Source organism: Salmo salar, chromosome 26 (assembly GCF_965601325.2).
Source record: "Salmo salar chromosome 26, fSalSal1, whole genome shotgun sequence".
Taxonomy (NCBI): domain Eukaryota; kingdom Metazoa; phylum Chordata; class Actinopteri; order Salmoniformes; family Salmonidae; genus Salmo; species Salmo salar.
In genome coordinates this window covers 38050867-38065047 of record NC_138316.1, presented here as the reverse complement: position 1 = coordinate 38065047, position 14181 = coordinate 38050867, and the positions used below count along the sequence as shown (strand labels likewise).

The following is a 14181-nucleotide window of genomic DNA, read 5'->3' as shown; positions in this document are numbered from 1 at the left end:
TGGGAGAGAGCTGGGGTTGGAGCTGGGGAAGATGGGACTGGGAGAGAGCTGGGGATGGAGCTGGGGAAGATGGGACTGGGAGAGAGCTGGGGATGGAGCTGGGAGAGAGCTGGGGATGGAGCTGGGGAAGATGGGACTGGGAGAGAGCTGGGGATGGAGTTGGGGAAGATGGGTCTGGGAGAGAGCTGGGGATGGAGCTGGGAGAGAGCTGGGGAAGATGGGTCTGGGAGAGAGCTGGGGATGGAGTTGGGGAAGATGGGTCTGGGAGAGAGCTGGGGATGGAGCTGGGAGAGAGCTGGGGAAGATGGGTCTGGGAGAGAGCTGGGGATGGAGCTGGGGAAGATGGGGCTGGGAATGGTGAAGAGAGCTGGGGATGGAGCTGGGGAAGAAAGCTGGGAATGGTGGAGAGAGCTGGGGATGGGTTTCACTTTCCAACATGCCACCCATTTTCTGTCTGAAAAGTTCTATGTCACGTACCTGATGAAAGGACGTTCAGGTGCCAGCGTCTCGGTCAGTTTCTCATTTTGGAAATCTAATAACAGGAATAACTGTTGGCCTCCATTTAGCTTATATCTGGTGTGTTGTTCTGACCCTGTGCTAATAGTGTTACTCCCCCCCATCCTCTAACCATCCTGAATGTATTACCTCATTTTCTCTCCTAATGATGTTAAAGGGGAATTCTGGAATTTAAAACTAATGACTCAGATACGTGGTGGGGTGTCCATTGTTGTTGTTCTTTGAATCCCCAATTGCACCTTTAAAGTCCTCAAATTACTCCTCTGTCCCACTCCCCCAACGCTGGACAATAAACTGACCGGCTCTCCTCATCTCCTCTCTTCCCACCACTATCAGACCATAAGTCTATTAGCATGAATTAGAATATCATTCGGATAAGCTGCTGATTCAATTGTGGTGTTGTTGTGAGTTATGAGGAGGTCATGCCTCTAGGGATGTGGCTATGATATTAGAGCTATGTGCATCCCAAATGCCACCCTGTTCCCTTTATAGTGAACTACTTTTGACCAAAGCCTTATGGGCTCTATAGGGGATAGGGTGTCATTTGGGATACAGTAAAAGTCTTATGGGAGTGTTGCTATGATCGTGTCCCCATCAGCTTGTCTCCTAATGATGTTTCAGATAATGTTCTCTCTGTCTCTTTGTTTGTGTTTTAATTTGTTTGTTTGTGTGTTAGCAGTGGTGTGTGTGTGTGTGTGTGTGTGTGTGTGTGTGTGTGTGTGTGTGTGTGTGTGTGTGTGTGTGTGTGTGTGTGTGTGTGTGTGTGTGTGTGTGTGTGTGTGTGTGTGTGTGTGTGTGTGTGTGTGTGTGTGTGTGTGTGTGTGTCTGTGTCTGTGTTTGGCAGTATGTGTGTGCTTTCCTCTGTGTGTGTGTGTCTCTCCAGGGCCTTATCTCATAGACTTATCTCATTGTGATCATGTTCATCAGCGATAATGAAAGCTTGGTGAAAAAACCTTCTGAGAATCATTCTAATTACCTATAGAGATGTGGGATCATGATAATCGGATTGTTTTAGCTCTCCTCGCAGCAGTAAGGAGAGAACAGTGTCAAGTCAACAAGTCCTTTGGTAGAACACCGGGCCGTTTACAATAGCTATTGAAATGGCTTCCACTAATTGCGTCTCTGTGAAGCGAATAGTAAATCCGCCCTCTTGAATCGAGGGCCTGGGAACCACTGTTGTTCAGTGTTAATCATTGGACGAGGCTATAGCTGTTGGCTGCCAAGACACAGGCCTGTGTACAATGGGAATCTGTTGTCTGTCGCCTCTGGTGTTTCCGAGCTTAGAATATCAAAGTCCTCTTTCTTTGGCCCCAATCCATGTTTGTTTCTCCTAGCCCCTTACCTCCAGCTCCTACCTCCAGCCCCTTACCTCCAGCCCCCTACCTCCAGCTCCTACCTCCAGCCCCTTACCTCCAGCCCCCTACCTCCAGCTCCTACCTCCAGCCCCCTACCTCCAGCCCCCTACCTCCAGCTCCTACCTCCAGCCCCTTACCTCCAGCCCCTTACCTCCAGCCCCCTACCTCCAGCCCCTTACCTCCAGCCCCCTACCTCCAGCCTCTGTCAAAATACTTCCTCTCGAGTTTGGAAGAGAAAGTAACTCAAGTGATTGGATCTTTCCAGTGCTCATCATCCTGTGGGAAGGGCCTGCAGTCCAGAGTGGTCCAATGTATGCACAGAGTGACAGGTCGCCACGGTAATGACTGCCCCGTGGTGTTCAGACCACCCACCTACCGGCCCTGTCACCAGGAGGCCTGCAATGACAAAGTCAACGTCAACACCATCACCTCCCCCAGATTAGGTAACATAGTTTGTGTGTGTGTGTGTGTGTGTGTGTGTGTGTGTGTGTGTGTGTGTGTGTGTGTGTGTGTGTGTGTGTGTGTGTGTGTGTGTGTGTGTGTGTGTGTGTGTGTGTGTGTGTGTGTGTGTGTGTGTGTGGACATAAGTGGGTGCACGTGTGTACTGTGTTTCTCTGTCTGTTGACGTGGCCCCTGTGCCCTTGTTCCTCTGTGTCCTTGTTCCTCTCCAGCTGCTCTGACCTACAAGTGCACAGGAGACCAGTGGACTGTGTACTGCCGTGTGATCCGAGAGAAGAACCTGTGCCAGGACATGAGATGGTACCAGCGCTGCTGTGACACCTGCAGAGACTTCTACGCCAACAAAACACCCCGCAAGAGTTAATGATGAAAGCACTCGCACACATACTGTACACAGACAGACAGACACACACTTCACCTAGTGCTACGATTTTAGATGCTTCTGTAACACTTGACTTAAAGCTTGCGGGTATAATGCTTTGTAAGTCGTTATAAGCATGAATGAGCCTTTATAATGTGTTATAATAAGGCTTATGATATGATATGTCTCTATGTATCAGTATGTTAACCGACTCAAAATGGCTGTTATTTAGACTGCTTCAGGAGATGATACAAATATATTGTAAGGGTCTCATGGCAGGTCTTTATGCCGGCCAGCTTTAAGTAAAGAGTTACAGATGTTTTTACTGAATTATTCATATTCTTATTATTAGTTATAGGACATTCAATTTTGGAGAAAAAAGTGGAAATGAGTGCAGAGACCATTTCAAGTGGGATCATAAGCTTGCTGTTGTCATGAAGACTTGAAAACCTTCTTTATCTTGTTTTATTGCTGTAAACCAAAGCGAGGGACTTCGAAGTCTGGGGAGTTTCTCGGTGGGTAGCCTGTCGCGTCAACGTTTCTTGTACAGTGTGATTTAACATTAGCGTTAACATATGTGATAACACGAAAGTTCATTGTTGTCAGATTGTCTATAGATGCTCAGTGAACTATCAAAACATGTCTGATTTTCATGGCATCCCGGGTGGCGCAGTGGTCTAAGGCACTGCATCGCAGTGCCAGCTGTGCCACCAGAGACTCTGGGTTCGAGCCCAGGCTCTGTCGCAGCCGACCGGGAGGCCCATGGGGCAGCGCACAATTGGCCTAGCATCGTCTGGGTTAGGGAGGGTTTGGTTGGCAGGGATATCCTTGTCTCATCGCGCACTAGCGACTCCTGTGGCGGGCCGGGCACAGTGCACGCTGATCAGGTTGCTAGGTGTACGACACATTGGTGCGGCTAGCTTCCGGGTTGGATGAGTGCTGTGTCAAGAAGCAGTGCGGCTTGGTTGGGTTGTGTTTCGGAGGACGCATGGCTCTCAACCTTTGCCTCTCCCGAGTCCATACGGGAGTTGCAGCGACAAGACAGTAACTACTAACAATTGGATACCCTGAAATTGGGGAGAAAAGGGGCAAAAAATTTTTTTTACACCATGTCCGATTTTCAAATGCACACACCGAATCTAAGAATACAGCTAGGGTGGCTGAATATGAGTAATTGTATGTTACTTGGAGCGGCAGGTAGCCTAGTGGTTAAAGCTTTGGGCCAGTAACTGAAAGGTTGCTGGATCAAATCCCTGACAAGGTAAAAATCTGTTGTTCTGCCCCTGAGCAAGGCAGTTGACTCCCCGTTCCCTGGGTGCCGAAGATGTCGATTAAGTCAGCCCCCCGCACCTCTCTGATTCAGAGGGGTTGGGTTAAATGCGGAAGACACATTTCAGTTGAATACATTCAGTTGACTAGGTTGTCCAACTGACCCAGTCTAGTGAGTGGCCAGCCAGTGGCTTGGTGAATACAGGGCCTGCTGAACTAAACACAAGAGAATATACAGAATATGCGGCTGGTGGCACCTTAATTGGGAAGGATGGGCTCATAGTAATGGAAAAAATGGAATGGTTTCAAACACATAAAATACATGATACCATTCCCCTTTCCCTTACTTACATAGATATAATGTATGTACATCACAGGAGGCTGGTGAGGGGAGGACTGCTCATAATAATGGCTGGAATGGAGTGAATGGAATGGTATCATGTGTTTGAAACCATTCCATTTATTCCGTTCCATCTGTTACTATGAGCCCGTCCTTCCCAATTAAGGTGCCACCAGCCGCCTGTGACATACATACAGTACTTACACACACGTACATTGAAAGACCTGTAAGTACTTTGTTATTGCATGTTAACAGAGGTGCAGTTGACATGTAATACATCCAAATGGTAGTTTGTACGTAGTCTGAGCATGTAGATCTGTAGGGGAAAATTCAGATAAAGTGGGACTGCATATTCTCTTGTGTTTAGTTCAGCTGGCCCTGTATTCACCAAGCCACTGGCTGGCCACTCACTAGGCTGGGCCAAGAGACCTGGGTCGTGTTCATTAGGCACCAGATGGACTGAAACAGGTAGGGACTACTTGAACTTGTTCAATAAGAAACGCTCATTTTCTTTTTTCCGTTGCAACGTTTAAAAACTTTTTCTGTTGTGTGCTTTAATGAACATGACCCTGGTTTCTTCTCTTAGGGACAAACCGTAACTTGATGACTTGAGATAACGTGAATTTCGCATTGACATCAACCCATAAGCTAAGTCTTGGTTCCACGTTTGGATCTCAAGTTAGGATTTGTCCCTTAGTTCCACTATAGACTAGGTGTACTTGCATTTTGTTGATGTTTTTTGTTGATGTCATTGTCATTTTTTGGCGGTTGTTGTTATTTAAAACTAGCCAAAAGCCGTTGTAAGGTACTGTAGTTCTACATTGAAATGATCAAGCTAACGATAGGAGACCCACTATTCCCTAGGCTCACCTGAAGGCCTTGGACAGCCCATGTAGCATCCGTCTCTCTCTTGAGGATCCAATGTTGGAGACAGTGCAGTGGTGGGGGTGTAACTTAAGAGAAGATTAGATGTCTCTTAAGTTACTTTTGTCCTACAGTTAACCACATACAGTGTATTCAGTACTGTATATGTGAGTGGAATCTACAACCCAGTGTCGTTAACACCTTACTCCAACTACGCTCCATGAACCAACTGAGCTATCTCGGTGAAGCAGGTTGCAGCTAGATTGTTAGGTTCGTTGTAAAACAAAAATCCCTGTGTCATGTGTATGTCTGTTGTCCTCCCTTGGTGCTTGAGGTGTGCGTCATCATGACGATGTACCAAATGTGACGTAAACTAGTCTCTGGTTTCAAACTTTACACTTACTCCAAACCTGGTGCTTGTTAACGTTTCCATACATCATCAAACTTTACACTTACTCCAAACCTGGTGCTTGTTTAACGTTTCCATACATCATCAAACTTTACACTTACTCCAAACCTGGTGCTTGTTAACATTTCCATACATCTTCAAACTTTACACTTACTCCAAACCTGGTGCTTGTTAACGTTTCCATACATCATCAAACTTGAAATTGGTTTTAACTATTAAACAATCATTCAAACACAATGTGAGGCTTACACCGATTTCAACAGCTTGCCCTTGTGCATGAGTGTGACCCAAGTAGACGTCACAAACATCAGCATGTAAACATGAATGGAGGCAGCGTTATGTTTGCTACAAAAGGATGGTGCAGTAGATAACTGACTGTAAATAATGTACAGTTAGTTATCACAGACATTCTTTATCCAAAAAGGACGAAGTGACTCCAGTTGTGTTCACGTTTTACAGATTATGACTTAAAGGGGTAATCTGCAGTTGTGTTCACGTTTTACAGATTATGACTTAAAGGGGTAATCTGCAGTTGTGTTCACGTTTTACAGATTATGATTTAAATGGGTAATCTGCAGTTGTGTTCACGTTTTACAGATTATGACTTAAAGGGGTAATCTGCAGTTGTGTTCACGTTTTACAGATTATGACTTAAAGGGGTAATCTGCAGTTGTGTTCACGTTTTACAGATTATGATTTAAATGGGTAATCTGCAGTTGTGTTCACGTTTTACAGATTATGACTTAAAAGGGTAATCTGCAGTTGTGTTCACGTTTTACAGATTATGACTTAAAGGGGTAATCTGCAGTTGTGTTCACGTTTTACAGATTATGATTTAAAGGGGTAATCTGCAGTTGTGTTCACGTTTTACGGATTATGACTTAAATGGGTAATCTGCAGTTGTGTTCACGTTTTACGGATTATGACTTAAAGGGGTAATCTGCAGTTGTGTTCACGTTTTACGGATTATGACTTAAAGGGGTAATCTGCAGTTGCTACATACATTGTTTGATTTATAAATGAGCTCAGGTCAACTGTCTTACCCCATCAGAACCCCAAATGCTTGTTTTACTCCACAAACACTATAAAGCCTTGAAACATGGTTAAAATGAGCAGTTTCATATCATGGATGGTCAGTCCTTGCATCCATAGCTCGGTCTATGAATTTTAGAGTAGTTACATTTCTCCAGACTTTTTTGATCGTTTTAACTGCTGATTGACGCTTTAACCACTTTCCAAGGGTATTACGTAACATTCAGCTCTGTACTGTATATCGATGTCACTGGCCTAGTTATCTTGGTTCTTGGAGTTGGCTGAAGCAGAAACAGATCTAGAGTTACCAGTCTATGTAGTGTATATCTATATTTCTAGCCTGGTTCTTTGTGGTCTATGGAGACCACCATGACTAATCAGTTAGCCCCCAGGTAGAGACCCTGGCTCCCAGGCAGCCCCCAGGTAGAGACCCTGGCTCCCAGGTAGAGACCCTGACCCCCAGGCAGCCCCCAGGTAGAGACCCTGGCTTCCAGGTAGAGACCCTGACCCCCAGATGGAGACCCTGACCCCCAGGTAGAGACCCTGACCCCCAGGTAGAGATCCAGTCCCCCAGTTAGAGACCCTGTCCTCCAGGTAGAGATCCTGACCCCCAGGTAGAGACCCTGGCCCCCAGGTAGAGATCCTGACCCCCAGGCAGAGACCCTGTCCCCCAGGTAGAGACCCTGACCCCCAGGTAGAGATCCTGACCCCCAGGCAGAGACCCTGTCCCCCAGGTAGAGATCCTGACCCCCAGGCAGAGACCCTGTCCCCCAGGTAGAGACCCTGACCCCCAGGTGGAGACCCTGACCCCCAGGTAGAGACCCTGACCCCCAGGTCAGTAAGCCCCCAGGTAGAGACCCTGGCCCCCAGGAAGCCCCCAGGCAGAGACCCTGGCCCCCAGGCAGACCCCAGGCAGAGACCTTGGCCCCCAGGCAGAGTCCCCAGTATTGGGATAAGAGCTGATATGGGCCTGGTCAGAACAGAGAAAACAAACAGCCCAGCTCTCAGAACTCCTGAGTCCCACATTCCCAACCCTTCAGAGCAGGGAATCATTAATCAATCAAACAATCTAACATGGTACCGTTTACCTACGTGTTCAGAACATGTAGGACAGAGGACCACCCTGGCAGTACCGTGTGTGTGTGTGTGTGTGTGTGTGTGTGTGTGTGTGTGTGTGTGTGTGTGTGTGTGTGTGTGTGTGTGTGTGTGTGTGTGTGTGTGTGTGTGTGTGTGTGTGTGTGTGTGTGTGTGTGTGTGTGTGTTTGCATGCGTGTGTGTAATCGATGCATGTCTCTGTGGTACGAGCCGTCAGTGGTGAGATCTTCATTGAAAAGGTCACACTGTTCACACTTTGAAGACAGACTTGTAAAGAAAACATCACGGTTAAAGACATGCTCCGGTACTTTGTGAATAAGAAAGTATTTTGTAACCCTCCCACTTTGGACTGGATGTGTCAATGTGTAGTTCATACATGCATAATCACTGTCTTGCCTCAATTAGGCAGAAATTCCTAGTTAGAAGCTGTGCCAAGCCATCTTCCTGACATTTCCCCCTCGTGGGCCAGCCTCCTAGCAATTTGAGTTCTAGCCAATAAGCTTCAGCCCCTCACATTTGAGTGACCACTAGCAAGATGCATGCCCAGTTATTCAATGAGGTTGGGCCCAACAGCTCAGTGGACACAGCAGAGAAAGAGCAGGAGAGAGAGAGAGCAATGACGTGGTGCACATATCTGCACATACTGTATGTGACTTAGTACATTTTAGTCATTTAGCAGACACTCTTATCCAGAGCGACTTACAGTAGTGAATGCATACATTTCATACATTTCTTTCCCCCGTGCTGATCCCCCGTGGGAATCGAACCCACAACCCTGGCATTGCAAACACCATGCTCTACCAACTGAGCCACACGGGACCAGTACGCAATTTTCAGGGACCACTTATGGCTCGTGAATGCTACTTTCGGTACTACTGGCTAAAAAGTAAACAAAACTACCGGAGAATCTCTTTAAACAGCTGAGACCGGCCCATAGAGTTAGACAGATGGCACATATTTGCATCGTTTGCCATAATGGCTTCTGTGACTGAAAAAGTCCCACCAAGTTGACTACTTCAAAAGGTGTAACACCTCAATGGTGAGGTGATGTCCATGCTAAAATAGAATTTATGGCAAGTGGGCCCTCTATAAAACCCTATGGCCTGGCCTGCAATTGAATGATACTGGTTACGGATAGAGGGGCCGAGGCATGTGGGTCTTGTTTCAACTCTGGTACCTACAGGTAGAATATGATACCATTCCAACTTATGCCTAGACCCTGTAGTTGGGGCTATGGAGACCCTGTGGTTGTGGCTATGGAGACCCTGTGGTTGTGGCTATGGAGACCCTGTGGTTATGGAGACCCTGTGGTTGTGGCTATGGAGACCCTGTGGTTGTGGCTATGGAGACCCTGTGGTTGTGGCTATGGAGACCCTGTGGTTGTGGCTATGGAGACCCTGTAGTTGGGGCTATGGAGACCCTGTGGTTGTGGCTATGGAGACCCTGTGGTTGTGGCTATGGAGACCCTGTGGTTGTGGTTATGGAGACCCTGTGGTTGTGGCTATGGAGACCCTGTAGTTGGGGCTATGGAGACCCTGTGGTTGTGGCTATGGAGACCCTGTGGTTGTGGTTATGGAGACCCTGTGGTTGTGGCTATGGAGACCCTGTCGTTGTGGCTATGGAAACCCTGTGGTTGTGGCTATGGAGACCCTGTGGTTGTGGCTATGGAGACCCTGTGATTGTGGTTATGGAGACCCTGTGGTTGTGGCTATGGAGACCCTGTGGTTGTGGCTAGAGAGACTGTGAATATACCATACAGGTGCAGTGGGGATGACACCTGTTAAAAAGGAGGCTTGACCTCAAGTGTGGGATCACATTTCAAAGTTCTGACCCCTTTCCGTTGGTGTGTGTGTGTGTGTGTTGAATAGAGGCCTCAGTCCTGGCTCTCCAGACAGCCTGTGGGGTTTGAATGGTGCTAACTGACGACATAATTCACTACTGTGGAATCCAGCTTTGTTTCACGTTCTCTGTATTGTGTTTCTGTTGTTGTTGTTGCTGTTTTCCCATATGTAATTGTGGATTAACATTTTTTTAAATTATTTAATAGAGAAAAGTAGCTGCTTTTTTATGAGTAATTGTTGCAACCTTCTTCAACTGCTATGTTACTGATATAGTGCAAATATGCTTAAATATTCCTGTACTGTACGTTATTGTAGTTGCACATATGTTTGGTACATAAATTGCCACTACATGTATTTTATGGTGCTGATTCAGTTTAAAATAAGTTTTGAACTGTTAACACTTAAATAAATGAATGTGTTGTTTTACAGTGATTTAACCATTTGAGTTTTTTTGTTAATGTGCCTTATAGTCATTCTATACCTGTACTGTTATACAGTGATACTCCAAGATTCACAGACAAATGTGACCTTAACAGAAATCTAAGTACAAATCTGAATGATTGGAAATATATATATTTTTAAAGTCTACTGCAAGTTGATTTGTTTTATTTTTGACATAATAAAATGTGATTTTACATGGGGACAAATATGATGTTATGTTTCTGAAATTGATTTTCTTATCCTTTTTTCTTGTGTTGTTAAAACAGCTGACTTTAGAAACAGTTAAAATGGGTTCATGCAGAACCAACCAGCTTCTGCAGAATTCTAGGGATGAAAGCTTCCGCAGAATTCTATGAGAGAGCGTTGGCTGAAGTCTTGAATGAGAAAGCTTCCGCAGAATTCTATGAGAGAGCGTTGGCTGAAGTCTTGAATGAGAAAGCTTCCGCAGAATTCTATGAGAGAGCGTTGGCTGAAGTCTTGAATGAGAAAGCTTCCGCAGAATTCTATGAGAGAGCGTTGGCTGAAGTCTTGAATGAGAAAGCTTCAGCAGAATTCTATGAGAGAGCGTTGGCTGAAGTCTTGAATGAGAAAGCTTCAGCAGAATTCTATGAGAGAGCGTTGGCTGAAGTCTTGAATGAGAAAGCTTCAGCAGAATTCTATGAGCAGAGCGTTGGCTGAGAGTCTTGACATGAGAAAGCTTCAGCAGAATTCTATGAGAGAGCGTTGGCTGAAGTCTTGAATGAGAAAGCTTCAGCAGAATTCTAGAACAAGAAAGCGTCAGTCAGATTCTAGACATGAAAGCTTCAGCAGAATTCTATGAGAGAACATTGGAAGTTTTTAATAAGAAAGCTTCAACAGAATTCTAGACATGAAAGCTTCAGCAGAATTTGACTTGAATTATACAGGACAATGTTGGCAGAATTCCATAATAAGAAAGCTTCAGCAGAATTCTATGAGAGAACATTGGAAGTTTTTAATGAGAAAGCTTCAACAGAATTCTAGACATGAAAGCTTCAGCAGAATTTGACTAGAATTATACAAGACAATGTTGGCAGAATTCCATAATGAGAAAGCTTCAACAGAATTCTAGACATGAAAACCTTAGCAGAATTTGACTAGAATTATACAAGACAATGTTGGCAGAATTCCATAATGATAATTTTTGGAAAGGAGCATCAACAAACTTTTAGTATGATCACGCCTGGGTGAGTCTGTTTTCATAGTCAGTATATTTCGATATTCAGACTGGCTGCTCACTTCAGCATCACCATGAATATATTCAGTAATAGAGTCTTCAGAACGGACATAAAAAGATGGCTCTTAAAATCCAAGGTATTTATCAAAATCCAACATGGCATCACTATACAATGTGCCATTTGTATTCCAAATGATACACCCAATATGTCTGCCAGTCCAGCCAACACAGATCATGTATAGCACTAAATGAGAATGTCTGTTCTAGTCATTCTAACTCTATACTAGGGCCACTTGCAGGGTTAGAGGATGATGATTGGCCATCTGGCTTGCTCTCATTAATGGCTCTGAGGTGAGGCGGCGGGAGTGGATAAAGGGAAAGGTTGCGTTCTCTCTCTCGTTTTCTCTCCCTCTCCCTCTCTCTGTGATGAGTGGAGATGTGAAACGAGGAGATAAATCTCAGGAAACAGTAAAGGTTGGAGTGCGTTCCAGCCGCTTCCTGTGCACATTGACCCCTCCCTCCATTAGGACCTGCTCCACGGTTTTCATATATTTTATCATCCACTGGCTCATTCCACAGCCTCTTCCTTCTCCTTCTCTCTCTCACTCTCTCTCTCTCTCACACACACACTCAGGTTGACAGGTTGAAAAGTGGCGATAATGTTCTGCATGTCAGACTTGGTCTCTCTCAGGAGTGGATTGGGAGGTTTTCTTTCCAGAGGCTCAAGGAAATGTCTGCTGTTTCAGAGAGACTCCTCGTTGGCAGATCGTACCGTTATTAACCATTATAGTAATCAGAAGGGGTTAGTTGTTAAAACACGGTGCTGTGGCCACAAATGGGTAGTGTGTGTGTGTGTGTGTGTGTGTGTGTGTGTGTGTGTGTGTGTGTGTGTGTGTGTGTGTGTGTGTGTGTGTGTTTGTTTTCAGAGTGCTTCACTTGACCACGACGCCATCTTGCTCCTTCCGTCTTATACACAATGCATACTTATACACAATGCAAATAGTCCGGGTAGCCATTTGATTACCTGTTCAGGAGTCTTATGGCTTGCGGGTAAAAACTGTTGAGAAGCCTTTTTGTCCTTCACTTGGCACTCCGGTACCGATTGCCATGCGGTAGTAGAGAGTACAGTCTATGACTGCGGTGGCTGGGGTCTTTGACAATTTTTAGGGCCTTCCTCTGACACCGCCTGGTGTAGAGGTCCTGGATGGCAGGCAGCTTAGCCTCATTGATGTACTGGGCCGTACACACTACCCTCTGTAGTGCCTTGCAGTCGGAGGCCGAGCAATTGCCGTACCAGGCAGTGATGCAACCCGTCAGGATGCTCTCGTTGTTGCAGCTGTAGAACCTTTTGAGGATCTCAGGACCCATGCCAAATCCTTTTAGTTTCCTGAGGGGGAATAGGCTTTGTCGTGCCCTCTTCACGACTGTCTTGGTGTGATCGGACCATTCTAGTTTGTTGGTGATGTGGACACCAAGGAACTTGAAGCTCTCAACCTGCTCCACTACAGCCCCGTTGATGAGAATGGGGGCGTGCTTGGTCCTTCTTTTCCTGTAGTCCACAATCATCTCCTTAGTCTTGGTTACGCTGAGGGATAGGTTTTAAGTTCCTCAGTGTACACATCACAGACAAACTGACATGGTCCACTCACAAAGACAGTGTGGTGAGGAAGGTGCAACAGCGTCTCTCAACCTCAGGAGGCTGAAGAAATGTGGCTTGTCACCCAAAACCCTGACAAACTTTTACAGATGCACAATCGAGAGCATCCTGTCGGGCTGTATCACCACCTGGTACGGCAGCTGCACCGCCCTCAACCGCAATGCTCTCCAGAGGGTGGTGTGGTCTGCACAACGCATCACCGGGGGCAAACTACCTGCCCTCCATGACACCTACAGCACCCGATGTCACAGGAAGGCCAAAAATATCATCAAGGACATCAACCACCCAAGCCACTGCCTGTTCACACTGCTACCATCCAGAAGGCGAGGTCAGTACAGGTGCATCAAAGCTGGGACTGAGAGACTGAAAAACAGCTTCTATCTCAAGGCCATCAGACTGCTAAACAGCAATCACTAACTCAGAGAGGCTGCTGCCTACATTGAGACCCAATCACTGGACTCTTTAATAAATGGATCACTAGTCACTTTGTACAATGCACTCTAAATCCGCTCTCTCCACTGGCTTCCAGTTGAAGCTCGCATCCGCTACAAGACCATGGTGATTGCCTACGGAGCTGTGAAGGGAACGGCACCTCCATACCTTCAGGCTCTGATCAGGCCCTACACCCAAACAAGGGCACTGCGTTCATCCACCTCTGACCTGCTGGCCCCCCTACCTCTGAGGAAGCACAGTTCCCGCTCAGCCCAGTCAAAACTGTTCGCTGCTCTGGCACCCCAATGGTGGAACAAGCTCCCTCACGACGCCAGGACAGCGGAGTCAATCACCACCTTCCGGAGACACCTGAAACCCCACCTCTTTAAGGAATACCTAGGATAGGATAAAGTAATCCTTCTAACCCCCCCCCCCCCTTAAAAGATTTAGATGCACTATTGTAAAGTGGTTGTTCCACTGGATATCATAAGGTGAATGCACCAATTTGTAAGTCGCTCTGGATAAGAGCGTCTGCTAAATGACTTAAATGTAAAATGTAAATGTAAATAAAGCCACTTTAATAATGTTTACATATCTTACATTACTCATATCACATGTATATACTGTATTTTATACCATCTATTGCACCTTCGCCATCACTTACATGTACATATTCTCATTCAGCCCTTTAGATTTGTGTGTATTAGGTAGTTCTTGGGGAATTGATAGATTACATGTTAGATATTACTGTTAGATATTATTGTTAGATATTATGGCAGTGTCGGATCTAGAAGCACAAGCATTTTGCTACACTCACATTAACATCTACTAACCATGTGTATGTGAAAAATACAATTTGATTTGATTTGATTTGCTCTGATCAAAACGTCCTGCAGGCTCTAGTTTTGTCTTATC

The 14181-nt window shown here is 45.8% G+C and overlaps 1 protein-coding gene across 1 annotated transcript in view; it reads left to right on the top strand.

The window, feature by feature from the left end:
* LOC145864265 (A disintegrin and metalloproteinase with thrombospondin motifs 17) overlaps window positions 1-10193 on the top strand; it is a 67182-nt gene extending 56989 nt beyond the window's left edge. Inside the window, exons 8-9 of the mRNA XM_082969690.1 lie at window positions 2137-2314; window positions 2543-10193. Of these exons, the coding sequence (XP_082825816.1) occupies window positions 2137-2314; window positions 2543-2694 (330 nt within the window). The 3' untranslated portion in view covers window positions 2695-10193. The remainder of the gene's footprint in view (window positions 1-2136; window positions 2315-2542) is intronic.
* The last annotated feature ends 3988 nt before the right edge of the window (window positions 10194-14181 follow it).